Source organism: Lissotriton vulgaris, unplaced genomic scaffold (genome assembly GCF_964263255.1).
Source record: "Lissotriton vulgaris unplaced genomic scaffold, aLisVul1.2 SCAFFOLD_1232, whole genome shotgun sequence".
NCBI classification, from domain to species: Eukaryota; Metazoa; Chordata; class Amphibia; order Caudata; family Salamandridae; genus Lissotriton; species Lissotriton vulgaris.
Window position 1 is genome coordinate 602,668 of NW_028247607.1, and position 26,518 is coordinate 629,185.

Consider the following 26,518-nt stretch of genomic DNA (forward strand, 5'->3'; position numbering starts at 1 on the left):
AGAATATCCAAAACTAGGAATTGTGTAGTGTCTCTGAATATTCTCAAGTCTTAAAATTCAACCTTTACATAAGCTATTGTTTCCTGAAAGCATCTAATATGTATGAATACTGCTTCTGCATGTTTCAGAAGGGCTAAAGGAGTATCGGAAAGGGACAATATATTATAGATGATTTTGAATGAATGATTACGTATTTGTATCGCGCATGGCTACCCGGAGGCATCCCAGCGCTTTCGACAACGTTCATTCACCAAATTCAGACAAACAGCAGGGTTTTCAACGACTTCCTGAAACTAAGATGGTTGCTTTCCATTCTCAGATCGAGTGGCAGATTGTTCCAGAGTCTTGAAGCCTGTAGGGAGAAGCGTCGACCACCCATACGCACTTTTCTGACTTTAGGGATTGAGAGGAGATTCTTGTTGGAGGATCTTACAGCCTGATTCATCATACTCCCGTTTTGCGAGCCCCTAATAGCGATTCATAGCGAATCGCTATTAAGGACTCGCAAAACAGGATTCATGTAGGAATATCCAAAAAAAATGCGATTCCTACTAATTCCTTATTTGCGATTAGCAATTTGCTAATCGCAAATAAGATAGCGATTGAAAGGGTGCCAGGGGTGTCCAAAGGACACCCTGTAGCACCCCTTAAATGCTAATATGAACAGGGGTTGCGCACAATCATGTCCAAAGGACATGTGTGTGTGCAACATGCAACTCAGAAAAATGCTTTTAAAAGCATGTTTCTGAGTTATCGCTATTTACCACGATGTTTGACCTCGCGGTAAATAGCGGCCCGAAATTGCGATTTCGCAATTTTTAAATGGATGATGAATTGCATTTAAGGAATCTCAAATAGAGATTCCTTAAATATAATCCATCGCAAATTTGCAAAAACGCAATTACCGATTTTTGCATTTGGGATGATGAATCCCAAATGCAAAAATCTCACTCGCAAAGGGCCAGATTCTCAGAATCTGGCCCTTTGCGAGCCAAATTCAGCTTCATGAATTAGGCTGATAGTTCCCGCCTAGGGAGATAAGGACAGAATAGTGATTGTATCAATAGGGGTGCTTTTTTATGAATTACTTTATGGACCGTGACCAGGGTTTTAAATTCGATCCTCTGCTGCACTGGAAGCCAGTGCAGCTGGCGGAGTGCAGGTTTGGCAGATGTTTTTCGAGGGATGTTCAGCAGCATACGTGCAGCGCAATTCTGAACAATCTGCAGTGTCCTAATTGTCCCTTGGGGGGAGCCCAGATATAATGCGTTGAAATAATCTAGGCATGATAAAATCAACGCCTGAACTAGGATCCTTCTGGCTTCAAAGGGGAGAAGGATGATAATTTTCCTCAAAAGCCTCATAAGCGCATAGCATGTGGCAGCTACCTTCCGGGCTTGCACATAAAAATTAAGAGCTGGGTCAATCCATACCCCAAGGCTCTTAATTTGGGTCTTAGGCTTGGGTGGTTGGCCCAGGTTGTCCGGCCACCAGCCATCCACTGTGGTAGGTGCTTTATGTCCCAGCATCATCACCTCAGTTTTTGACCCATTAAGTTTGAGGAAGGATTCATCCATCCATTCCCGAACTTTATTAAGGCAGCTGGAAAGTCTTTCAAAGGGGGCATCATGGGTAGATAGAGAGATGATCAGTTGTGTGTCATCTGCGTATGTAACAAGTTGTACTCCCCAGGGAATCACCACCTCAGCCAACGGCCTCATATAGATATTAAATAAGGTGGGGCTGAGGGATGAGCCCTGGGGTACACCACAGTTAAGACACATTTGAGCGGAGGAGGCATCATTTTCAAATACCACAAAGGTCCTATCAGACAGAAAGGATTGCAGCCACTGTAGTGCGCGGCCCGAGACACCAACTTCCTCCACCATATGAAGTAGAATGGAGTGGTTCACGGTGTTGAAGGCCGCGCTAAGCTCTAATAATAGAATGGCCGCATGATTCCCACTGTCTACGATCTTCCTTGCCTCCTCAACCACTGCAATAAGCGCTGTTTCGGTGCCTCGATTTCTCCTAAACCCTGTCTGCGTAGTGTGAAAGAGGTTGTCATCCTCAAGAAAGGTAGCCGGTAAAAAATTGACATACTTCTCTGTGAGTTTGCTAACAGTGGGCAGAAGGGAGATGGGACGATAATTTGCCCAATCTTCAGGGTTAAGGTTGGATTTCTTCAACAGGGCCTTCACTTTGGCCTGCTTCCAGTTTGGCGGCACCATTCCTGAAGTCAACGATGCATTGATCACCTCCTGAATGACTGGAGCCACAGTGTCTGATACCAGATTTATTTTAGTGGGGGGTGCAGGGTCATTCGGGGAGCCTGATTTTAAGTTCCTTAAAAGACTCTGAGTGGTGGAGAGGTCTATAGGAGAAAATTCATTAAGTTGGATTAGAGCCATATGAGGTGTCGGGGAGAGTCCGGTGGGAAGGTCATGAAAAGATGAGTATATGGTAGCTACTTTGTTGAGGAAGAATTTGGCAAGTTCCTCACAACGTGCCTGGGCAAGTCCTGGGTCCTCAATAGGGGCAGGAGGGGTGACCAAATATTTAAATGAATCACTTTTTACCTATTTGAATTTGTTGAAATGTTTTAATTATAGTTATATTTATTCAAGGGCAAACATTGTTCAGCTGATGTCATTATTTTGAATTCATAGCATGCACAAAACTGCTATACGAACTTAAAGGCAGATTTAAATGAAAATGGTTTTATTAATCTACTTAGTCATTTATAAAATATTTCAGAATTGTAGATTACATTTGATTTAAATACAACGTCTTTTGATTTCTTAAGTCCAGGTTCTACAAGCCCAAAGATGAGCTCTAAAGGCAAGAGGGGTGCATAAAGAAGCAAGAGACATTCAGACAGAAGCAAGAGAGGTACAGAAAGAAGCAAGAGAGGTACAGAAAGAGGCAAGAGAAATGCAAAAAAGAAGCAGGTGATGTGCAGAGAGAAGCAAGTGAAGTAAAGAAACAAGCAATAGAGGTGCAGAAAGAGGAGATCGAGGTGCAGAAAAAATCAAGAGAGGTGCAGAAGGAAGCAAGAGAGGTGATAAAAGAGACATGAGTGATACAAAAAGAAGCAAGAGAAGTTCAGAAAGGAGCAAGAGAAGTGCATGCAGAGGTAAGAAAATAAAGAAAGAAGCAAGAGAGGTACAGAAAGAGGTGAGAGATGTCCAGAAAGAAGAGAATGAGGCGCAGACAGAGGAAATAGATGTGCAAAAAACAGGCAAGAAAGGGGCAGAAAGAAGCAGGAGAGGGACAGAAAGAGGCAAGAGAGGTGCAGAAAGATTAAGAAAGACGAAGACAGATGAAGAAAGGTACAGAACGAACCTGGAGAAGCACAGAAAGAGACAAGAGAGGTACAGAAAGGAACAAGAGAAGTTCAGAAAGATGCTAGGGAAGTGCGGAAAGAAGAAGAAAGGTGCCACAAGAAGCAACATAAATGCAGAAAGCGGCAAGATAATGTACCGAATGAGAAATAAAGGGTCAGATAAAAGCAAGAAAAGTGCAGAAAGAAGCAAGAGAGCTTGCAGAAAGAAGATAGTGAGGTGCAGAAAGAAGGAAGAGAAGTGATGAGAGGCAAGAGAGATACAGAAAGAAGCAAGAGAGGTGCAGAAAGAAGGAAGAGAGGTGCAGAAAGAGGTAAGAGAGGTACAGAAAGAAGTAAGACAGGAGAAGATGAAGCAAAGAGGTACAGAGAGAGGCAAGGGGGGTTCAAAAAGAAGAGAGTGAGGTGCAGAAAGAAGCAAGTGCGGTAACGAAAAAAGTAAAAGAAGTGATGAAATGGCAAGAGAGGTATAGAAAGAAAGAAGATAGGTGCAGAAAGAGGCAAGAGAATTGTAGAATGACGCAGTAAAAGAACAGAAATTAGCAAAAGAGGTGCAGAAAGAAGAAAGATGTGCATAAAGAAGAAAGAGTAGAAATGAAAGAGGCAAGAGTGATGCATAAAGAAGAAAGAGAGGTGCAGAAAGAAGCAAGAGGTGCAGAAATAGGCAAGAGAAGTGCAGAAATAGGCAAGTGAGGTGAAGAAAAAGGCAAGAAAAGTGCAGAAAGAAACAAGAGAGGTACAGAAAGAGGCAAGAGAGGTACAGAAAGAAGAGAGTGAGGTGAAGAAAGAAGCAGGAGATGTTCAGAAAGAAGCAAAAGAAGTGATGAAAGAGGCAAGAGATGTCTAGAAAGAAGCAAAAAAGTGTAGAATGATGCAAAAGGGGTACAGCAAGAAGCAAGAGAGGAACAGAAAGTGACATAAGAAGTACAGAAAGAGGCCAATGTGGTATAGAAAGAGGCAAGAGAGGCTTTTAATACTGTGTAGTGTTGCTGGGTTGGAGGGAGAACATGGCAGCAGCTAGCTGAGCTGCCACTTGCACCTGGAGTACCCACCACACGCCTATGCCTTCCAGCTGTTTTTGAGAAGCATTTCCCTACCTGTTCAATGTGGTTTGTTGTTTAGCCCTTAAGGGGGCCTTTATTCTGCTTCTATGAAGAGTCTCTCTTCATGCCGCAGATGTGTCTTGGAGCTGCGGCGGCTCCAGTTTCTCCCCGCCTGTTGTGGTGGCAGGTGGCAGCACTGGAGCTCAGGAGGGGCCGAAGAGCAGCAGCTTGCAGTCTCCTCCTGGTAACTTGTGGCAGAGGCAGCACTGGTTGTGTACCTTCCATGCTGGAGTGTGCCATTGGAGGTCATGAGTCTGAAGTGGAGAAAACCCCCAACAGTGTGTGGCCCCCCTAGGGCATTGGTGTGGCAGGTGAAGGAGCAGGTACAATGGGGCCAGGGGTCTGGGCTGACTCCCAGTCCCAGGTAAGAAGTGCTGCTGTTTCAGTTATTGCTCCAACTACCATTAAGGCTTTCAGAAAAGGAAAAAAACATGGAGGGGGGACCCAGGTTCCATTAAAAGCAAAATTGGCTGTGAAAAGCCCTAAACAACTCTCTCAGGGCAATTTGGGATCAAGCATTGGTAGCACTAAGAAGAGTCGGGGAATTAGACATGCCACAAGTGTGTTTAGTTTTGCCCCACGGAATAGCAGTTCTACCTTCCTCTGTGGTGAAGTCAAGGGAAGGAGCGCAAAACCTGGTAGGGCCAAAAGCTCCCCTTCAGACACTAAACTCAGGATTATGACCTCATTAAGATCCTATTTTAAAGTACTGCAAGAATTTCTGAATCTTGAGAAGCAGGGTGAGCCTTTTAGAAGAGTGTCAGTAAGGCCAGTCAATTCTAGTTTGGATTCTGGTGACATGGAGGCATCGGGTGGCCCCCCACTCTCAGGAGATACCCCAACTTTAAGTATTGAGAGCCCTGCTATAATGCAGATGGATAAAGAAAAAGGAGGCGGAAGGGCAGGGTCTATAAGTTGTAGTTCAGGGAATGCCCCAGGGGGTGGTAGCAGGCTTAGGGGTCATTTCTGATGTAGGTGCGATGGCCCATGGGGTAGCAGGACCCTCAGTGGCTTCCCTGGAGGCCCTCCTTACTTCGCTCTCGGTTGACATTAAAAGGGGGTTTGAGGTATCGGCTGCCAATCAAGGAGAGATTAGGAGCTTCTGTGAGTCCTTGGAGAGGGAAGTGGTTCTCCTAAATGCTAGAACTGAGACTTTAGAGGGTACTGTGGGAGAGCTAACAGTGTATCATGGAGTAGCGGATATAGCCACTCTTAACAGGGAGGAGGTGGTTCTTCGGGACAGGCTAGAAATATTTGAATGTCCCTGAGGGGAGTAAGGGGGATGACCTCAAGTCCTTAGTGATCACACTCCTAAAGGAGTCTCTTGAATGGGAACAATCGGAGGATGAGCTGAGGAGTGATATTCAGAGAATTAATAGATACCCCATTAGGAGGAGCCCAAACAGATCCAAGCCAAGGAATATACTTGTAAACTTTCATACCTACTCCCTGAAGGGGAAACTACTTAATCTGTCTCTGAAACACAAGTCACTCAAGGCCAAAGATGTTTCATTGTAAATTCGATCTGACTTGGCTCAAGCAACTCTCAACAGGCAATGGGAGTTGGGTAGGAAATTGGATGACTTTAAGAGGCTCGGTCCTGTTGCTCAACTCAAGTTTCCATCTACCCACAAAAATTATGTATACAAATAAAATGCACAATGTGAGGTCGATACAGGAGGCGGATGAGCTGCTTACTATTATGGGGAAGGGTGAGGTCTAGACAGGGATTCCCTTTTTTCCTGCGGTATCTTACCTTTGTAGGTCATCTGATAACTAGCTCAGGAGACGGATTAGGTGTTTTGTAGCATCAGTAAATGGGCCTCCATAGGAGAGCATTTTTTTGGCTTTGATCATGGTCTGGTTGGGGCTGCATATTTATCTTTAGTGGCAGATAAAGTTAGAATGATAGGTGATTATACACCAGAAGTGGCTAATGTGTAGAGTATATTGTCATACATTAAGGAAGAAAATAAATAAATAAATAAAATAGAAAAAGTAAAAAATACCAATAATTTAAAAAAAAGTATAGGATAGTATGTCTCCTTCCTTCCCTTTTCTAATCGGTCCTCGATTATTCTGTAGGATCAGATAGGTCTTTCCTTTAGTTTCTTAGTCATTTTGCACTTTTCTTACTTTCTGGAAGGAAGTGGGGGTGCGCAGGTACCTCCGGGATGGAAATGTCTGGAGTCCATTTGTCCAGATAATTGGGGTAAGGGTTCTCCAGGGGTAGGGGGCAGGGTTAGGAGGGGCACAGGGGTAGGGGTTGGGAGCAGCGGGGTAAAAAATTAAACATTTCCTCATTCTCCCTCTTTTGATCTTACCAATCTTAACTTTAAGAGCAATGGTTTTGGTATTGTGTTGGTTAGTGTGCTGGTGCTGGTGTCTTCAATTTCTAATTTTAACAACAGGGCGTTGGTTTAATCCACCATGAGTTGCATACAGATTTTGTCCTGGAATGTCAATGGCCTGCGCACCAGACCTACAAGAGATAAGATCATACAAGTCCTCCAGGATTTCCCAGCGCAGGTAATTGTCCTCCAGGAAACACATCTACTTAAACAAGAGACAACACCTCTGTTTAAAAGGAAAAGATGGGTTGGTTCATATGTTTGTACTAGTCAGTCAACAAACATCAGAGGGGTTCTAATTATATTTGAGAAATCAGCTAGGGCTCAGATTCTACTACTACAACAGCTAGTTGACCCAGGTGGCAGATGGGTCATTGTAAAAGTCATTATAATAAGGGACCTTGTTTACCTTGGTTGGTAACAAGTCATTATAATGGGGACCTTGTTTACCTTGGTCGGCTACTATGGACCCAACCAAGATGATCCCTCCAGTCTTAAGATGAACTTCTCCTATTTGCTTGACTCTCCGGAACCAGTAGTCCTAGCTGGAGATGTTAACATTGTTTTGAATCCCATATTAGACAATACTCTAAACAATAGAGCTCTGGTTCCTTCTAAATCTCGGCACTTGTTACTTGGAGCAATGAAGCAATTTGCCTTTTCGTATATATCTGGAGGGAAAGATCAGGCCGGCAGCCAGGTGTCTCATATCGAAATTACAAATATCGGCACCTATCTAGAATAGATTACATGCTGATAAGTTATTCGTTAAGAGGCAGAGTCAAAGAAATCTCGTGCTTGGCATCCCATCTTTCAGACCATTCAGGGGTTCTTCTTGATTTGGAGTCTCCAGTACCTAGCCTCACTAGGACATGGTGTTCTCCACCGTGCATTACTTTTGGAGAAAGAGGAGATCTCTTTCTTATCACAAGAAATCAAATGTTTTTTTAAAGTAAACTCTGGATCAGCTTTAATAACAATCATATGGGATTCTCTAAAAGATTTCTTACGAGGCCAAATCACCAGCAGGTCCAGCTATAAAAATAAAAGATACAAAGAAGAGACCTCAGCTATCGAAGCTAAGCTGAAGGAGACTGAAGCCAATCTATTCTGCCAAGCTCCCCCTAAAATCCAGCAAGAACGTCTGGCTACGTTTGACAGTTTGAAGGGTCAGTTAGAGAATGTCTTGAACACCAAGCTTACTCGAAGATGGGAGGCAAGTAAAATCGACCACTTCGAGTATGTGGAAGGGGCAGGCAAACTTCTCATGTGGAAGACCAAATCAGACGGGAGAGAAACCACATCAAAGAAATTATTAATGGGAATGCTATTCATTCTTCAGATGAGGACATTTGTGATGCTTTCCAGACCTTCTTTCAAGACATCTATTGTGAAGATAAAAGGGTGGACAGAGATAGCGTACAGAGGCATCCCTCTTCCCTCCCTGAAGCCTCATCAGCAACAGCATTTAGATCAGGCCTTTTCTCATGCAGAGGTCAGGGAAGCCATTTCACGCTGTAAGAACGGGAAGCCTGCGGGCCCCAATGGGCTCCCGGCCGAGAGCTACAGATTAATGCGCGATAAGATCGTCCCCACCCTGACGTTGCTCTTTAATCAGATATTACTGGAGGGCCTAAAGCTTCCTGCTTCGTGGAACAACCCAACTATAATTCTGAAATTGGGCAATATCACTTCTAGATGCAGATTATAAAATCTTCACTTCAATATTGGCAGCAAGATTGGGCCTCATTGCGGGAGACATTCTTCATCTGGATCAGAAGGGCTTTGTCAGGGGTCGTCAGCTTTCAGACCTTACGTATGACTTTATCTGTGCAATTGATTTGGCTTCTGCATATTTTCTCCCATTAGCAGCCATGACTTTAGATGCTACCAAGGCCTTCAACAGGGTGAATTGGACATACTTGTCGGAGGTCTTGAGGAAATTTAAACTGGGGGAAAAATTATTTTGCACAGTTCAGTCGATTTATCAGAACCCAACTGCCAGACTTCGTGTTAATGGTAACACTACTGACCACTTTAAGATTTCTAGGGGAACCAGACAGGGCTGCCCACTCTACCCTCTTCTCTTTGACCTATACATTAAGCCATTTTCTCAATGGCTTAGGGTCGATCCTGACATCCAGCCTTTTAAGTGTGGGGAATGGGAGAGGAAGGTAACCCTGTATGCTGACGAAATTTTTGTCCTTTCAGCTGATTTGCATACAGCATTCCCAGCCGTTGTCAGCCTAGCTCAGGAGTTTGGTCTGGTATCAGGCTATGAAATCAACGCCTCAAAGACAGAAATGATGGCTTGGAATCTTGGAGGATCCGAGCAACAGCATCAGACCAGTTCCAAATTGAGATATTTGGGGGTTAATGTCCTTCAAGATATCACTAAGATCGCCAAGACTAACCTAGCTATGGTGGCTAGGGAGTGCCAGAGGCTAACAAAATTTTCAGCCCTACTCCCTTTATCCATTATAGGCAGAGTTAATCTGGTCAAGATGTCAATAATTCCAAAAATTACTTTCCTCTTCAATTTAATTCCCCTTCGCTTTGAAAAATCTACCATCGACATGCTGCAGAGGGATATTAATTTGTTTGTCTGGGCATATAAATCACCTAGGATTGCATGGAAAAAGCTGAGGTGGAGCAGAGAGAAGGGAGGCCTTGCTTTACAAGATCTACAGCTTTATGCTTGGGCCTTCCAACTTTCACACTTGTGTATGCTCTCGAAAAGTCCTGTTAATACCGGTGCAGGGGGGATGTTTCTAGCTATGCTTAGAGGTGCTAATTTATCGGAGGAGGGATTTCTGTTAAAAATGGTGATCCAAAGTTTTTTTTAAAGGTTAAGCTGAAGGTTCTCCAGGGCTTAGCTAAAACATGGGCAAAACTGAGGGGTTCGGCTGCGCTTGGTTACTTCTCCAACCTGGCTTTCCTCTGGGACTCTCCTGGTGCTCCAGAGCAATTGAGGGATAGGCTGGCAATACCTTTGAGCGATGCTGGGCTACTGGTCTGGGGGGACCTGATCGCTGACAGTATTCTTGTTTCAGGGGATCAACTTAGAGACAAAGTCGGAGCAGGCCTCTCCAGATTTAAATATCTTCAGCTGGAAAGCTGGGCCCATTCACACTCACAAATACATTGTAAGAACGTATATTTCTTTATAATATGGCCTCCTAGGGCTCATTAACAACAACCAACCCAATATCAGTAACATACACCAACAATATTTCTTAATTTTTGCTGTTACTGTGGCAGATGCACAGTTGCACTACTGATAATCCACTTTCCAACAGCAGGTACCAGGCTGTCTTACTTGTTTGGAAATGTGTTCCTTGATGGTCAGGTTGGTATCCAAGGTCAATTCAAATACCTTGGCATTCAGTGATGGGTGGCATGCAAAGCCACTGATGTTCATCTCATTGAGCCTGGTTTGTAGTGATTCTTTGTTAGATGCTAGTCTGATGACATACTAATGGGAATCCTTGGCACATGGGGATCAATGCTGGCACTGATACTGGAGAAAATGCTTGCCTTGGGAGCACTCATAGCAAAATACTGGCACTTGTACATTGGACGTATTTGTTTGCATAAGGAAAGACAATAATGGAATCATGCCACAAGCAAAATGGAAGCAAATGACAATGTTGGCCTTGGTAAAAATGGAGGTAGTCTTTGACATATGGCAGGGATCCTATAGCACATTACAAACAAATAGGGTGAACTCCTTGGGAGTGTTAGGCTTCATGGGCTTGTTACACAATGGAAGGGCTTGAATATTTAATGACTGTCCAATTACAGCCCCTGGCTTTTTGGCAAGAGGTAGGTGAAATTGTTCTTTAAATTGCAATATTTGCACTATTTACTAGTTTGTGACCCCATTTATTTAAAACTATTCCTGAGGGGTGAAAGCCCTTACCCCCAAAACACTTCCTGTAAGAAACCAGGCTCAATTTCTTCAGTCACTATCACTAGGCAAGTGTTAAGTCTCACACGTTCAAAGTTTACCAGCCACCACTGCAGCTTCTACTTGAACTTTACACTTTAAGCAAGTGTAATGCAAACTTTTATGATTAAATTGAAAATTAGCTAAAACACAAAGACATGTTTATAAACAACCTGATGTCAGGTTTCATTTTTGTGAATACAGGAAACATGATGTTTGATTAAAACATTCAACTCTTTGCTTCACATGAGTGATAGATAGTCTCTTGCAACCTATACTGCAATCTATATGAAATCAACATGAATTAACAAAAGGAAATAGTTTAAGTCAATGACATAGTCAATATTCAGTACATGGCCTACATCAATTAATACAAGTGAAAATAACTAGTATTTCATCTTTTTCCCTATTCCTTTGATTTTTCAATACATTTCTTGTTGTGGTTTACATTAGAGGAATTATTAAATGATGACAGATGATTGTACAAAATATTAGGGTGCAAATGTTGTTCTGCGCTTTGTGGCATTATACAGATTTCAGGTGAACACATAATTGTTCTGTATAAAGGGAACTCAGTAATAAACCTCTGGCCTGTGATTAGCAGAAATAAGTAAATCTGCATCCGTATGTAGGAAATTGAAAACTATCTGTGTAAATTGACCTCTATGATTTGAAATGTTTCAGATTGAATGCAGTTCCTTTTACTGAACCAGCTCTTGCTTTACTAAAATGTCTGCAATATGAAAAATTATTGATTGATAGCAAGTACTATCTTCTCCCCTGCCTAGACTAAATGAGCTTGTGGAGATCCACTAACCTTCTGTTATTTCTTTTCAAGAAGCATGGGGAATGGAAGCAGACAAATTACCCAAGGTGAAGATAAAGGTAAGTAGCAGATCTGAGCTGGACAGATTTTTCCCGGAATGTTGTTGAAGGGGAGGGTGGGACTAGTGAGGTATTATCCATATATGTTATGGATTGCAGAATGACCACCAGGGGCCACTGGGTGAAACGTGCATTTGTTACCGCTTTGCTTGCCCAAGAGGCACTTTTGTATTACGGAAAGGGTGGCAGACACTTGTGCTGCCCTTTCTGTAATCAGATAGTGCTGGTGCACATATAGCGCTATCACCAGAGGGTGTTCCCTCATTTGCTTGGGAGCGTGGCCCCATACAAAGGAGGTATTCCTTTTACTTTGGTGCCTGCATTGTATTATAGACACAGGTGCAAAGGCAAAGAAGCTGTCATGAGGTGCACTGATAGTGTGCCATATAAACGGTGGCATGCTGTTATTGTGCCCACTGATGGTAGCCCTCTGGAGGGGGGAAAGGGATACTTTGGACCCCCCCAGGACAGTCCCCATGCAAGCAGGCGCAGCCGCTCATCTCCCAACAAGTGGTTCTCTCTCCCTTCTCAAATGTGCAGGTGAATCGCCGCCTGCAGAGTGAAACGCAGAGCAGCTTTCAAGCAGCAGCTCAGTTTTTCACTTCAATACAGTGCCCGCAGGGCAGCATGAGTTAACAGCTGCCCCAGAGCAGCACATTAAATGTACCGTTTCTTTGTTTGCACCCTGCACGCCTGTTTTCAGGTGCGCTTTGGTGCAAACAGAGAAAGTGCACCCTATGTTTAATTGGCCACAGATATATTGTGAAACTCTAAAGTCTCATAAGCATTTTGCTATAATTCCATAAAACTCAGGCAATAAGGATGCACTGGATTTGATGGGTAGCCTTTGTGGATGGCTACCCATTAACAAAGGCTGGGTGGCAATTGTGACCGCTGACTTCCCCTTGGCTACCCCAGGCAGTACAAATGCGACCTCTGGTGTCAGAAGTTGTTAAACAAGTGCTAAGAACAAGAGTTTAAAATGGCATTAGTGGCTTTAGTGATGCAGCGGTGGCGCAAACCTCTCAACCATATTTTTGAGCATCCGTGCCTTCCTCTGCATCAAGGAGGCATTCCTTGGGCATTGTGTTGTGTTTTCCCACACAACACCCATGGCTTTTAAGCATTCCCAGAGTTACAAGTACTTGTAAAACAGGGGATGCACCAAACCCTTACACCTCATGCAAGGCACAATGAGGAGAAAGATCTTTATTTCTCCTTATTTTTTCCTCTTCCATGTGTTCTGCAGTGTGCCTCACAGGATATTTTTTTTGTACAGGAAGGTGCATTTACTGCGACAAAACAATCCTGCCTCCGATGCAGAGGCCCTTGCACCATGGTACGAGGGGGCCTGCATAGGCACTGGAATGCTGAAATAGTGCCAGTGCAGGAGGTAAGGGCAGGAATGTGCCATAGATACAGCACATTCCTGTCCTTTCACTTTAGCAGCAAGTTGACTGAGCCCAATCCCCTTAAATGTTGTTCTCAGGCTTGAAAGGGCCGGGTCCATAAGTTCTGCAACTATAAGCTATAGCTATAAACTATAACTTTAAGCATCAAAGTGTGAAGGGGAGAACACGTGTTAATTTGTCAATCAATGAACAAGAAATTCTCTGGCCACAGAATAACCACAGACAACTACGTATGGTTAGTTAATTCATTACAAAGCAAAGAATGGCTGAATATAAGACACCTCAACATGAAAGTGCAAAAATAGATCTGAATTAGCATGAAAAAGGTGACATGGTTATGTATATACACGTTTACAGAGTGGAACATTATGAAAGGGTCACGAACAGCTGATATCAGCCGAGAGTGACATAGATTCAAGTGAGCGGCCCTTTAGGCACACAATACCTGTTGGGCAGAACAGGCTTCAGCCCCTCCATCATCTGCCATTGCCTGGGATGCCCGGACTGAAGTTGGTGACTGCCAGCCTGACCTTCTGGTAGGATGTTCAATCATCCGTAAAGTTCACGGACTGTCCCTGATTTGTATCTCACGTCCGTTGTCCATGATGATATCTTTTACGGATGCCTTCAGTTCATAATTTTGGGCATTTTTGAGAAACTTCAACTTCCTGATGGGGCTGCTTTGCACTCTTCCTCTGAGTACAAGACTAGCACCAAATGCACATTGTCATTCTATCTGCGGCTGAAGAATTTCACATACAGAATGACAATGGGCCAGGCTGGGCTGTTACAGCAATAGTGTGGGCCTCTTCCAGCCTTGGTCCAGGCAGGGCATTCTGTTTTAATCAATCAATCAATCAATGACACTTATAGAGCGCGCTACATACCCATAGGGTCTCAAGGCGCTGGGGGAGGGGGGTGCCGCTACTGCTCGAACAGCCAGGTCTTCAGCTTCTTCCTGAAGGAGAGGTGGTCTTGGGTCAGGCGCAGGTCGGTCGGGAGGGAGTTCCAGGTCTTGGCGGCCAGGTAGGCGAAGGACCTTCCTCCTGTAGTCGCTCTTCGGATGCGGGGGACGGCGGCGATGGCGTGCATGGCTGATCGGAGGTGGCGTTTGGGAGCGTAGAAGTTGATCCGGCTGTTGAGGTAGCTCGGGCCTTGGTCGTGTAGGGCTTTGTGTGCGTGGGTGAGGAGGCGGAAGGTGATTCTTTTGTTGACGGGGAGCCAGTGAAGGTCTCTCAGGTGTCCGGAGATGTGACTGGTTCGTGGGATGTCGAGGATGAGTCTGGCTGAGGCGCCTGGATCCGCTGGAGTCTCTTCTGGAGCTTGCCGGTGGTACCGGCGTAGAGGGCGTTGCCGTAGTCCAGTCGGCTAGTGACGAGGGCCTGGGTTACGGTCTTCCTGGTCTCGGTGGGGATCCACCAGAAGATCTTCCGTAGCATGCGTAGGATGTTGAAGCACGCCGAGGAGACGTTGTTGACTTGCCTGGTCATGGAGAGGGAGGAGTCCAGGATGAAGCCCAGGTTGCGTGCATGGTCTGTCGGTTTGGGTGTGGTGCCCAGGGCGGGAGGCCACCAGGAGTCGTCCCAGGCGGAGGGTGAAGAGCCCAGGATGAGGACCTCCGTTGCACCTCACAAAATGAAAGAATGGTCAGAATCCATTTACTGTATAGAAGCCAGCGAAATAAGTTATAAAGAAGGGGTTATGGGTCTTTCACATTCTCATCATTTTGGAACTAAAGCATTTTCAATATATTATACAATGAAGCCATAGATGCTGCTTTTTTATTTTATGCTACTAACAGCCATTGACAAAGCCAGTAGTCCTGGCTTGTTTTAGGTATAATATATTATATATCTGGATGCAATAACAGAATTAGCAAAAAACCAGTCGGGCAGCACACTATGCTAAGCACAGATTTTTAGCCACCCTGTTTTAAGCCACACCCTTATTTACATTGGACGCGCCCTTGGGAGAGACCCACAATTTTTTTCAACACACTTAAAGCCCTGGAAACAACACCATGTCACAGTCACCTCAGGCATGACTCATGACTTCCAAGTGTTCCGATTGCCCATGTGCAGGGGCGTAGTGCCCCCCCCCCCCTCCCTTCCGCCTCACCCCTTGCTGTAGGAACTGCACCAATGGTGAACTTCTTGATGGGCCTCTTCTGTCTGCAGCTCTGCATACAAAGGCTCAGCTCATGATTTGGATGGATGATGGATGAATGAGTGAAACTGTGGATGTAGGGATGGATGAGTGAAATGATGGATGGAAAGATAGATGATGGATAGGTTTGGAAATGGTTGAATAGGTTTGGATTGGACAGATGGAAGGACAGAATGAATGGTGAGAGACTGAATAATGGATGAAAGAATGAATAGATGCCACACCCCCGGGTGACTCAACCCACCATCTCAAACTGACCCATGATGTCAGGCAGCAAGCGCAGAAATCAAGCTTGAAATGCTCCTTCCGCCTGCCGAAAAGCAGAAACAAATTCCTTGTACGGCAGTGTGGTACCACAAGAGATGTTCCACGGTTGTGCCACTGGGTACGCTGCTCTCATGCCACCGGGAAGCAGCGCAATTAGCTCCTACCTGCCCGAGGCCATGAGAGATGCATGAGGGGTCATGTCTGTGCAGCCATTCTGCGGAGAAAGGCGGGCAAGAATAATAAACTGCAGTTGCAGACAACAACATCGAAGAGACTCGGGTCACTTCCACCACAAATGTTTTTCTTTCAAAATGTTGCACCCCTCAGAATATCACGCCAGGAGCAACCAACCCTGTAGCCCTGCCCCCACTATGCCACTGCCTACCAGTATTGAAGACATCTGACTCTTATATCTTGTTGCTCTCAATGTCTTAATTAACATTTCCTATACATTGACTTTCACATTTATGAGTCATTGTATCTATATGTGTGTGATGTAATGCACTCCGACATCCTGCCGTACATACTTTGGATAAGTAGCTCTCATGTCGATGTATATGCCATGCAAAGCCACCTTGCATTGCTTCGAGTGGACTCATAAATCATGACTAAGGCAATGCAGCGCAAATCCCTATTGGCCACATGCACCATTGCACCCGTTTGGTATTCCTAAATTGCGAAAATTAAGGAATCGCAATTTAGAAATCGCAAACGGCAATGCATGAAAAATTCACATTTTGTTTTGGGATTCGGTATTTTTCCTTAATTGCGATTCACAATTCACGAATCGCAATTAAGGAAAACCCTTCCCATTGAGGCCCATAGGAATTAATGGGAAGGCATTCACATTTTGCGAATTTCATATTGCGATTCGCAAAATGTGAATGCAATTTCAAGGGTGCAGGGGGGGTCCAAAGAACCCCTCCCTGCACCCCTGAAATGTAACTTCAAATGCAATTTACACACACATATGCCCCAAGGGCATGTGTGTGTGTAAATTAAAACTTTCAAAAATGCAATTTGTGCATATTTGAACGTTTTCGGTAAATTAAATTCTCAATAAAAAAATGATCATGCATTGCATTTAAAACATCTGAAATTGCGATTTCTTAAATGCAATCGCAATTGTAGAAATCACAACATGGTTGAGATTCCTAAAATTGTGAAACGGCAAACGGCCGAAAATTGCGATTCGCACCATTTGCGAATGCAATTGATTTTGATGCATGTGGGTGTAGGTCACCTTACTCTGCGCCCCAGAGGCGTTCTATGGGTGTTGCAGTGGGTTTTCCCATGCAACACCAATGGAATTTGATGGTGCCCAGATTCACAAAGTCATGTAAACCTGGGGAAGTGCCAAATCCGTATGCATAGCAAGGAGAAATATGTTAATTTCTTCTCAGTTTCCTCTTTCTATGTGTGCTGCATTCTGCAGTACACATAGAAAAAGGAAAAAACCTATTAGCATTGTTTTTGTGCATAAAGGTGACCCTACCTGCACAAAAACAATCCTACATTCAACGGAGGTACCCTTGAACCGTGGGGCAAGGTTGCTTGCATTGGCGCTAGGCTGCAGAAACAGCATCAATGCAGGGTGAAATGACAGGAATGCACCACATTGCAAAAATATGATGCATTCCTGCACTTTCACTTTGGTGTACAGCAGCGCAGCTGGGTTTTCTTGTTGCACGCCCCTGCATCAAAACGCCATAAATAAGCCACTAAGGGTCAGATGTACGACGCACAAAATAGCACCTTTCAAATGGCGAGTCGTTTGTGACTCACAATTTGCGAGGCACTATTTTGCATGTACATCAGTGTGTTGAACACTGTTTGTGATTCCCAATGGGGTCACAAATTGCGAGGCTCATGAATATTAATGAGCTCTCCACAATTTATGAGCCCATCTGAATTGGCAGGCCCTCCCAGGTATGGTGGCCCTCTGGGCTCAGCAGACCAACATGACTGGGACTGCTTTTAAATAAAGCGTTTTTTTTTTAATTCATCCCTGGGACCACTGTCTTCCATTCAAAAATATTTTCAGAACCTATCACAGAGTGGAAGGGCTCCCTATGGAACCCCTTCCCATTTGCGACTCCATTACTACCCTCTTGAAGAAGGTGGTAATTTGCAAGTGTTTTGCAACCTCAATAGTGGTTGCAAAATATCCATACATACGTTACAGAGTCGCTACTTGGAAGGGAACTCCCTTTCCAAATAGCGAATCTCTAAATACTTTGTTGCGAGTTGCAATTCATTTGCGACTCGCTAAATTGTGTTAGTACATGACCATTCCAAATTTAGCATGCGCAAACGGGTCGCTAACCCATTTGGGCATGCAAAAATTGGTCCTACATCTGGCCCCAAGAGGCAAGACAGTTGTCATGAGCACTCTAAAAGTGGCCTAGATCTTTTTTTATACATGTGGAAGCATTTTAGACTATTAAATCAAATGCAAGATGTTTTTATACAGTGTCCACATATTTCAAGGTGCTGCCATATGCAATAATAAAAAAAAGGAGGTAAGGTGGAATTCAATTTTGCCTAGGATGACAGCATTCAGTCAATCAAGGAAGCTGGGATTAAACTCAGTTTTTCTGGTTTCTCATTGTGAATTTCAGACACTAGAAGGCTATTACTTTCTCCAGTTTTACATCACAGGTCAATGCTTTGTTTTTAATTCTTGCTACATGAGGTTAGAGTGTGAGTGGTAATGAAAAACCTCAGTATTAAGGGTCTTAGAGGACCTCAAGGTGAGCCAGAGCAAGGCATCGGTCTCGAGCCTGGCTTGATCCTCCAGTCACTCAACCAACTCTAAAGCCCGCCGGATATGGATTTGAATTTGAATTCCAACAAAGGCATCTTACCTTTGCAACCTTAGGGGCTCGATACAATAGCTAACCCAGTCCTGCAAAACTATAAAATATCCTGTAGCCTGTGTAATGTAGAGCACACATTTATATATTTAACTTAAACAGTTTTCAGGAAATGCTAAGTTTACAAAGTATTTTATTCTGGACCCTACAAATAAAAGATTCAAAACAACAGAAGGGCATCAGTTATGTTGCTTTTTTTTAAATCACAGCACTTGTGAATATCTTAATTATGCTGTGGGCTGTGGAGTATTGATTAGTCATTTAGAATTCGATATAGCTTTAAAAGGACCAGCAATTTCAAGAAAGTTGGAGATATATTTTTTAAGTGTTGTAGTTTGTAGTGCCCACCTTTGTACCATGCTTAAAAATGTTGTGTTATATGAACATAAGTGGTTACAGTCACCGATTCTGTTTGACCTAGTTTATTTCTAAATGTATTGTAGCTCATGGTACAGTGGTACAGCACATATCCACATTGCAAGCCCCACAACCACAACATTTTTCCCAGGTAAATTTCAACAGGCTTCCTTTGCCAAATGTACCTGGGAAAAACTTAGCTGTGGGATAAGTGCCTTGTAAATAACAGCACATGCAGGTTTTACTCCAGAGAACACTAAAAGCTGCATCTTATGTCCTATTTTCAGACGATTGATGCTATTTATCACACTTAACATGTGCAATAGATATCACATTTTCCTCCAAGGCATTTGTAATGAGGGCCTAAGTAGAATTACGTAGTTCACAGTGCAAAATCGTGCAGTCCTAATGAGCATAATTCCCATTGTGTTTTGAGAAAAGATATATGCATGCAATATTGTTAAATACACTTTAGCTTGGAATGGAGCAGAGAGGGGTGAGAGATGCAAATACATAGCACCAGTACATAGGTGACTGACTCAACTTCATGGAGTTGTTAGGATTTGGGTCTTCTTCTTGAAGGAATAACGAGGTCTTTTCTGCATCCCTGAATCTGAAGTGGTTGCGGATGTTTCTTATCTTTGCAGCGGGTGAGAGTTAAAAGTTTGCTTTGTGGGCAGAGAAAGATGTTCCATCAGAGTGTAGCTCCCTGAAGGAAATGAATGAGGGCTGCGATGTCAGATGTTAGTCTGTGTGTATCAGTGAAGCTTTGTTTAGATTTGCCCGATGGTAAAGAAAAGAGATTTGAAAGAGGAACATCCGACCAAGTATTTTGAGACCAGGAGATACTAGGGCAGGCCAAGAGATACCCCATTAGAAGCAAAGGCTGCCCACCTTCCACTTAGGGCCTCAAGGCAATCCTCGGGTGATCCTCGCTTTAATAGTTACATTTAGCCTAGGAGACAGCAGAAGAGAATGTGGAAGAGCGGGATGACTTCTTTGAGGACAAAGGCCAACATGGTTGTTTTGTCTTCTGCAATAGTTTATAGGGCAGAAGGCTATGTTAGCAGGAGGGGCTGTGCTTAAATGGATAATGCTTTGTGAAGGTATGTTTTGTGTCTGCAGTAATTACTTCCTGCTCAGATGAGCCAATATGTTAATGAGGTTGGGATTAGGTTTGTTGGGTCTAGTGATTGTGCCTAATTTCCTGCCTGCCACAACAAAGCAGAGACTAGTTTGTCTGCAGTACAGTATTTTTCTTACACTATGATTATTTCAAAATGTTATGCAATTGTTCTAATTTAGCACAATCATTCTTATTAGACCCCAAGAAGTCTCATTTCATATGTAATTTGCTTCACACAATAATTCAATAGAACTCTGCAAACATTGTTATGAGTAAATACATTCTCATTCTTCTAGCACTGTTGCAAAATATTGTCACAAATGTTATTGCTATTTAATAGTCTGCCCCCATTTGTGTTCAGGGGTATGTTGCAGGTTTCAATGTCAGCCCTGAGCTGCCATGGCATTTATTCACTAAAATTCCAGCAATATCTGTAGTGGCATCAAAGGTTGATCCCTTTACCCATGATAAGCTCCACAATAGCTACATATTTGCTGCCCAGTGGCTAGTCAGAGGGACTGGAATTTAAAAAATACATTAGACTTTTAAAGCTTTGTTTATGTTCTGATCCTTTCACTTAGACAAGGGTACTGTGTGCAGTGCGATGAATACCAAATGGAAAACTAGGTCAACATCTCTTACCCTTGGTAATTTCAGGTTGACACCGTTCTCTGATGTGGGGATATCATCTATAATCAAGATTTTGTGCTCAGTTTCTATCCTTAATGTATGTTATTAAAGGAAATCTTATCAAACATGGGTTGTGTTTCCTGCTAAATGACTTCCCAAGCATTTCAAATTCAGAAATATTTGTTGTGGTTTAATTCAAGGTACCAAATAATATATATACAACATTCTTTGTGCTATAGAGATAGGATATAGGGCAGCTTCCCCCAATCATCTACACATATGTTTACTATACAAACATCACAGTCAGAAAATAACATACAAGTATTCTGTGCAAGCACGCATGAACAGAGCAGTAACTAAATAAATGTGCTTAAAGTGCATTATTTGCTTCCAATTTTCAAAACCTTCCTTTGGTGGAAGAATGGTGAAATATGTTGTTAAATATTTTTTAAGACTCGTTAGGTTGATATACCTGGCCCATAGTGTTTGGAGTGTACAGCTCCTGGGTCATCTTGACACTTTGGCAAAGATCAACTCAGAAGGCTAAAGTTCAGAACCCTGGAGAGGGATACACATGGGGTCTCCAGCACAGTCAGCTACACTCAACAGCAAGTCCACCTGGCCATCCTTGGTGCAGCCCCCTGCCTTGCAGAATGGGAATCGAAGTTACATCACTTAGTATGCCGAAATACCCTCACATTCCTATACCCAACCATGCTCAGGGTGAACACTCGTCAATCCTCAAAGACCCCACAATTAAATATTTAAGTGAGAGAGAGATAGTCGATCAACCAAGAACCCCGATAAAAATGTACATCACGCACAGGGATATGCAGCGCAGAGTACAGCCGTTTCACTAAGAGCAGGCCCACAAGGTGGAGTCTCGGCAACAGAACCCCTAACCAACGAAACGAGAATGACAGCAGAGGATGTCCCAGCCCACGCATTGGAGAACAAGGCAAACTAACCCTCATTTCATTGAACATCACAGGGCTAAGAACCAACCTCAATGATAAGTTTAGACAAAACCATCTCGCAATTGGGAACATTTTGTGTTTCCTTGAGACCTTGTCCAAGCCAAACACCCCAATAAGCGGCTTCTACTAACATTATAAACCTGCCACTTTGGTTGTCCATTGGGTTGCCTTTTCATATTTCTAAATCATGCACAAATGTGGTCATGACGGCCGGGAGCCATCATGACCACGCCCGCAATTGGAATCTCTAGCACTGCGGCGGAATTTGCGCTGCAGTGAAGAGGGTATGGGCAAAGCTTGAAGCCTGGGGGATTCAGTCCCCCCCTTTAAAGGTCATAAAAGGCCTTTATGCAGGGACATGGGTTCGGGTCAAACTAAGCCCAACTTCGGTAACCACAAGAATCAACACCAACACCGGCTAAAGCAGGGTGGTGTTCTGGCCCCTCTACTATTCAATCTGTACACCTTAGACCTGGGGCGAACTCTGAACGATATAATGTAATGTAATGTAAATTTATACTTGTATAGCGCACTACTCACCCGCAAGGGTCTCAAGGTGCTTGTACGAATACCGATGTGGAACTCATCCTGGCTTTCCCTGTGAGGCGTCCACTCCTGGGCACCCCCAAGGTGGAGGCCAGGCATCCTTAGGGTTGTGGGGGCCGCTGTGGAGATTAAGCAAGCTATTGCCCGGAGTTGCAGAGTGGGACTCCATGATTGGAATAGGCACCGAGGCGAGAATTATCAGGTCCGTGGAATTTTGAGCCCAAGACCTGCCGAGGCGGGGAATTGAACCCTGGTTCCGGGCTAGAACTCTGCATCAGGGTCTGCCGCTCTAACCATTGAGCCACACTTCTCCAACGATGCTTGCTTAGTACCTCCAAGATTGGGCCAGATGACCCTGGCACTCTCCAATATGTAGAAGACACAGTGATCATGGATCACACTAGGGTGGGACTCCAATGAGCATTAAAAAGTCTGGCAGTCGACAACTAGGAAAATAGTTTGCAAATCAATGAAAACAAAAACAAAGATAATCTTCTCTGGTAAATAGCCCCATAAAAAGGAAGCAACATGGTCCCTGGGCCAGCATCGAATGAGGACATCTACTACCTATAATTATTTGGGGGTATGGTTAACAGAGTGGGCCACAGCGTCCAAACATATAAGGGCGCTAAGGCCGCAAATCAACAAAATAAGTCTTGCTCTCAGACAACTAAGCTATCGTCTAGCGAGCCCATCGATAGAGCCCATGTTGACTGTACTCAGGGCCACACTAAAGCCAGCAATTACTTACGGCGACTTAGTCTTTCCAGGCGGCTTAACAAATGTTATCAACGCAGCTCGGGTAAAAGCATACAAAGCAGTGCTAAGGCTGGAGATAGACCTAAACAGACCAGACTTGGTTCTTCAGGGGACCTAATAAAATATTACATCGGAGCATTGAAAGTGCCAGAAAAGACTCTTAAACACTCTTTCAAGTTGATCTTTAGGACAGAGAGTTCCCCATGGCATGGGAAGCTGGACCAAGCATACATCGCTTGAATAGAGGCAGGGAGCATTCCCTTCCATGAAATCCCCTATTCCGCTTGGGCCAAAACCATGAAGCGCCAAGTTCAGACTCTCTCCTTCGAACTGGATCAATCCTCACTTTGGTACAATTCTTTCACATTGCCACCAAATAACTGTTACACCCCTGGGAAAGCTCAACCTCACATGTTAGATCATCCCATGCTAGAAGGAAAATTTTGTTTTTTGTATTAAAATACAACATGTGTCATTCACTGTGCTTAAATTCTTTGAGAGACACAAAATCAGGTTATGTCAACAATACTGTTATTGACTCTCTGTGCTTTAAAAGGCACTAATCACCACATCTAGTCTGAAAGAATGACTCTGTGTTTTACACTTTACATCAGAAAAGTGAAGGGATCCTTGCACAAGTCATTTTGATTCAGCTCCTATGATGTGTCTGTCTCCACTAATCCATGTGTTAGCCCCCCCCCACCTGAAGTCTGAGTCTAGTTGCACCCCTGAGGGCCGTACATATGAAGAGTGGGCATGGAGATTAAAGGGGCTGTGCACAAGGCCATGTGAGAAGCCTCAGGATGAGCTGTGAGATACTAGAGGGCTCATCCCATCACCGAGCAGGAGGACCACTTTGAGGCCCCTTATGGACCGCAGGGCGAGGGGCGAGGAGCCATTTTAGTTAAGGGTCATTAGGTGGTGTGAAGTACCAGACATTGTCATGTACCCCACAACACATGCGTGAACCCCCAATAGTTGCGCTTACCAACAGTTCTTACTTCCTCCAATTAAAGGAGCTCCAGGAGGGGAAATGTGAATCAGTTTTGTACTGTTAGATAATGATATCTGCCTCCCGACCAGGGCTTGACTCACTTCTGAATGTTTTTCCCACAGATGGTCGTCACAGATGGACAGATGAACTGAGGCTGGTCCTCCTTGGAACCACCGGAGCCGGGAAGAGCGCCACCGGGAACAGCCTCCTGGGGAAGAAGGTGTTTGAGTCCAGTGCCTCAGCCGTTCCCGTGACCAGGGCGTGTCAGGTGGGGGCAGGGGAGTGGGGGGGCAGACTTCTGGTGGTAGTGGACACCCTGGACTTCCTCTCCCTCACAGTCCCCGACAAGGAGCTCTCCTCAGAGATGGAGAAGTGCGTACAGCTCTCTGTCCCCGGGCCGCACGCCCTCCTCCTGGTGCTCCAGGCCGGGCGGTTCACCATGGAGGAGCAGGGGTCCGTGAAAAGGATCCAGCGCCTCTTCGGGGAGGAGGCGCTACAGTTCACAGTGATCGTGTTCACACGGGGAGAGGACCTGGAGGGTGAAACTATAGAAACCTTTGTGCAGGAAGCTGAGGAGAAGCTTAGAGAGCTGGTCAGGAGCTGCGGGGGGCGGGTCTGTGCCCTCAACAACAAAGCGACAGGAGCAGAGAGGGAGCAGCAGGTGCAGGAGCTCATGCAGGTGATAGACAAGATGGTGGCAGGGAATGGAAACAGATAATGCACTCTGCGGCAGACTGAGGTGGCTTGAGGGCTCTGCAACAGGATTTCCTCTACAGTAAATAAGATGCACATGTGTTGAAAGTAGTCCTGACCAACCTGCAGCTATGGTCTTTGCTCAGCGAACCATTCCAAAGCCACAGACACACTTACTATACCATCTAAATGTATATCACATGAGATACTTATGAATAAAATATATGTGATGAATTACATACATCTTGTGTGATAGATCCTACATGTATCGTTTATGAATGTCGTTCACTGAAATATTTATTGTATTGCTTCATTCTTTGTCATGAGCTGTGACATCAACACAGTGAATCATGAATGTATGGATTAGTAATGCTAAAAAATTACTCTTGAACACTGACCCTCACTCACCCTCATACTTTCACTCACTTTCTAACTCTCACAATCATAATCACTCTCAATCTCACATGCTCTCTCAGTCATTCTCTATTTGACACTCATTCTATCTCTATTTCAGATGTTCCCTCCACTGTACAGAGCTGAGCCAAATTTACTAAGAATAGCCTTTTCTCCATTCTGCACTGGTGCACAGGCAGGCTGCCTTGCACCATGGAAACAGCTTTTCATCATAGTGCAGCCAGAATAGTTCAGGGACGGAAGCACCATCTAGCTGTCTGTTATATGTGGGAGTGTTGGAAGAATTATGGGTTACTCTAATCTTAGGTCTAGTCTTCCACTCCACCATGCCTTATGAGCAGCTTGGACCGGGGCTTCTCTGGCCCCATCCAGTCTAGTGTCAGCTTCTGATGTGCAATGCATACATGTACCAGTGTTGCCAGTGCAGCCCGGGCTCCCATATCACATTACAGATTCAGCAGGTGTCATCTTCCTAGTGAGCACAGACCTCAACACATCTGCCCCTCCCCCTCCATGTGCCCCCTAATTTTTCAAGTGAAGTTGGTGAGCCACTCATGCTCCAGAGATTCAGCATTATCAAGGCTTCCCAGGCCAGCCTGTGGGTAGGAGTTTCATCATATAATCTGGCCCTGTCCCGTGATATTACTGGTTCTGTAACTGTCAGACTACCTGAATATCAGAGATAACCAGCACATGCACTTCTCACACACCACAGTGAGCCACTTGACATGGAAAACTGGGTAGTGTGCCCACGTGAGATACTGAGATGAGCTCAAGTTCACATTAACACATTCTGCACTCAAGTTTTATTGGTCATCAAAGCTACTACACTGTGCAACCATGTAATGTCCTGTCTTGCACATCAGTTTTTACCTTGCTTGCACACATAGGTTTTTATTTATATGATCCAATTTTCTCTACTTTGGTTATGGACTTTTAATACAGACTTGTATAACGTGCACCCTCTGGTACCCTACAATGGATTGAGATGCATTACACAAGAAACCACAAATGAATTGATGAGTAAGATACATCTGGGCCAAGCAGTACTTAAATAATAGGCGGTGCTTTGCTCGCTTCCACATCATGTCTTGCCAACATACTAGGTGCATTGTACAAGCAGTGCAGCTTCAGTTCCATCAAGGGTACACCTTTGTGTTAAAAAACATCCTGGAACCAAGTGACCCAAGTCAGCCTGATAAAATCTTGATCAGTTTTGCACTTTTAGGTATCCCCTTTGTGTTGTGTATGTTAATTTATTTAAGAGATGTATTTTATGTTTTAAATACAAGTGCACAAATGCCAATATTGCAAAAGTATCTGTTTCATTGCAGCATCATGCATCAGCTTGCTTGAACGTATTCATGTTTTATTTTCACATTTTATTTTAGTACTGATTTTTTTTCTTGCAAACCTTTTGATTGGATTTTCACATGGTACATGCCATACAGTAATCTACTTGATCATTTTGGCAGTACAAAGTAACAACATAAGCCATATGACAAGGGTAGCTGATTAAGCGGACACATGGTAGATTCGTTGGTGGAGGGGGGAATCCCCTCGCCATCATCCCTCCAGAAGGCATCGGGGAGGCAGTTAATAGTAGGGTCGCTGTCATTCTCTGCCCCGTATACCTGTTTCTGAGCTAACCCCGCTGTGAAAGGCATCAT

General features: G+C 44.2%; 1 protein-coding gene across 3 annotated transcripts in view; it reads left to right on the top strand.

Annotated features, from left to right (window-relative positions):
- LOC147665135 (GTPase IMAP family member 1-like) overlaps positions 1-24,675 on the top strand; it is a 113,305-nt gene extending 88,630 nt beyond the window's left edge. For 2 of the 3 annotated variants that reach the window (XM_086949743.1, XM_086949745.1), the window contains 2 exons: positions 11,585-11,631; positions 23,864-24,675. In XM_086949743.1, coding sequence (XP_086805869.1) covers positions 11,585-11,631; positions 23,864-24,459 — 643 coding nt within the window. In that variant the 3' untranslated portion in view covers positions 24,460-24,675. The remainder of the gene's footprint in view (positions 1-11,584; positions 11,632-23,863) is intronic. The other variant, XM_086949744.1, reaches the window with a different exon arrangement.
- The last annotated feature ends 1,843 nt before the right edge of the window (positions 24,676-26,518 follow it).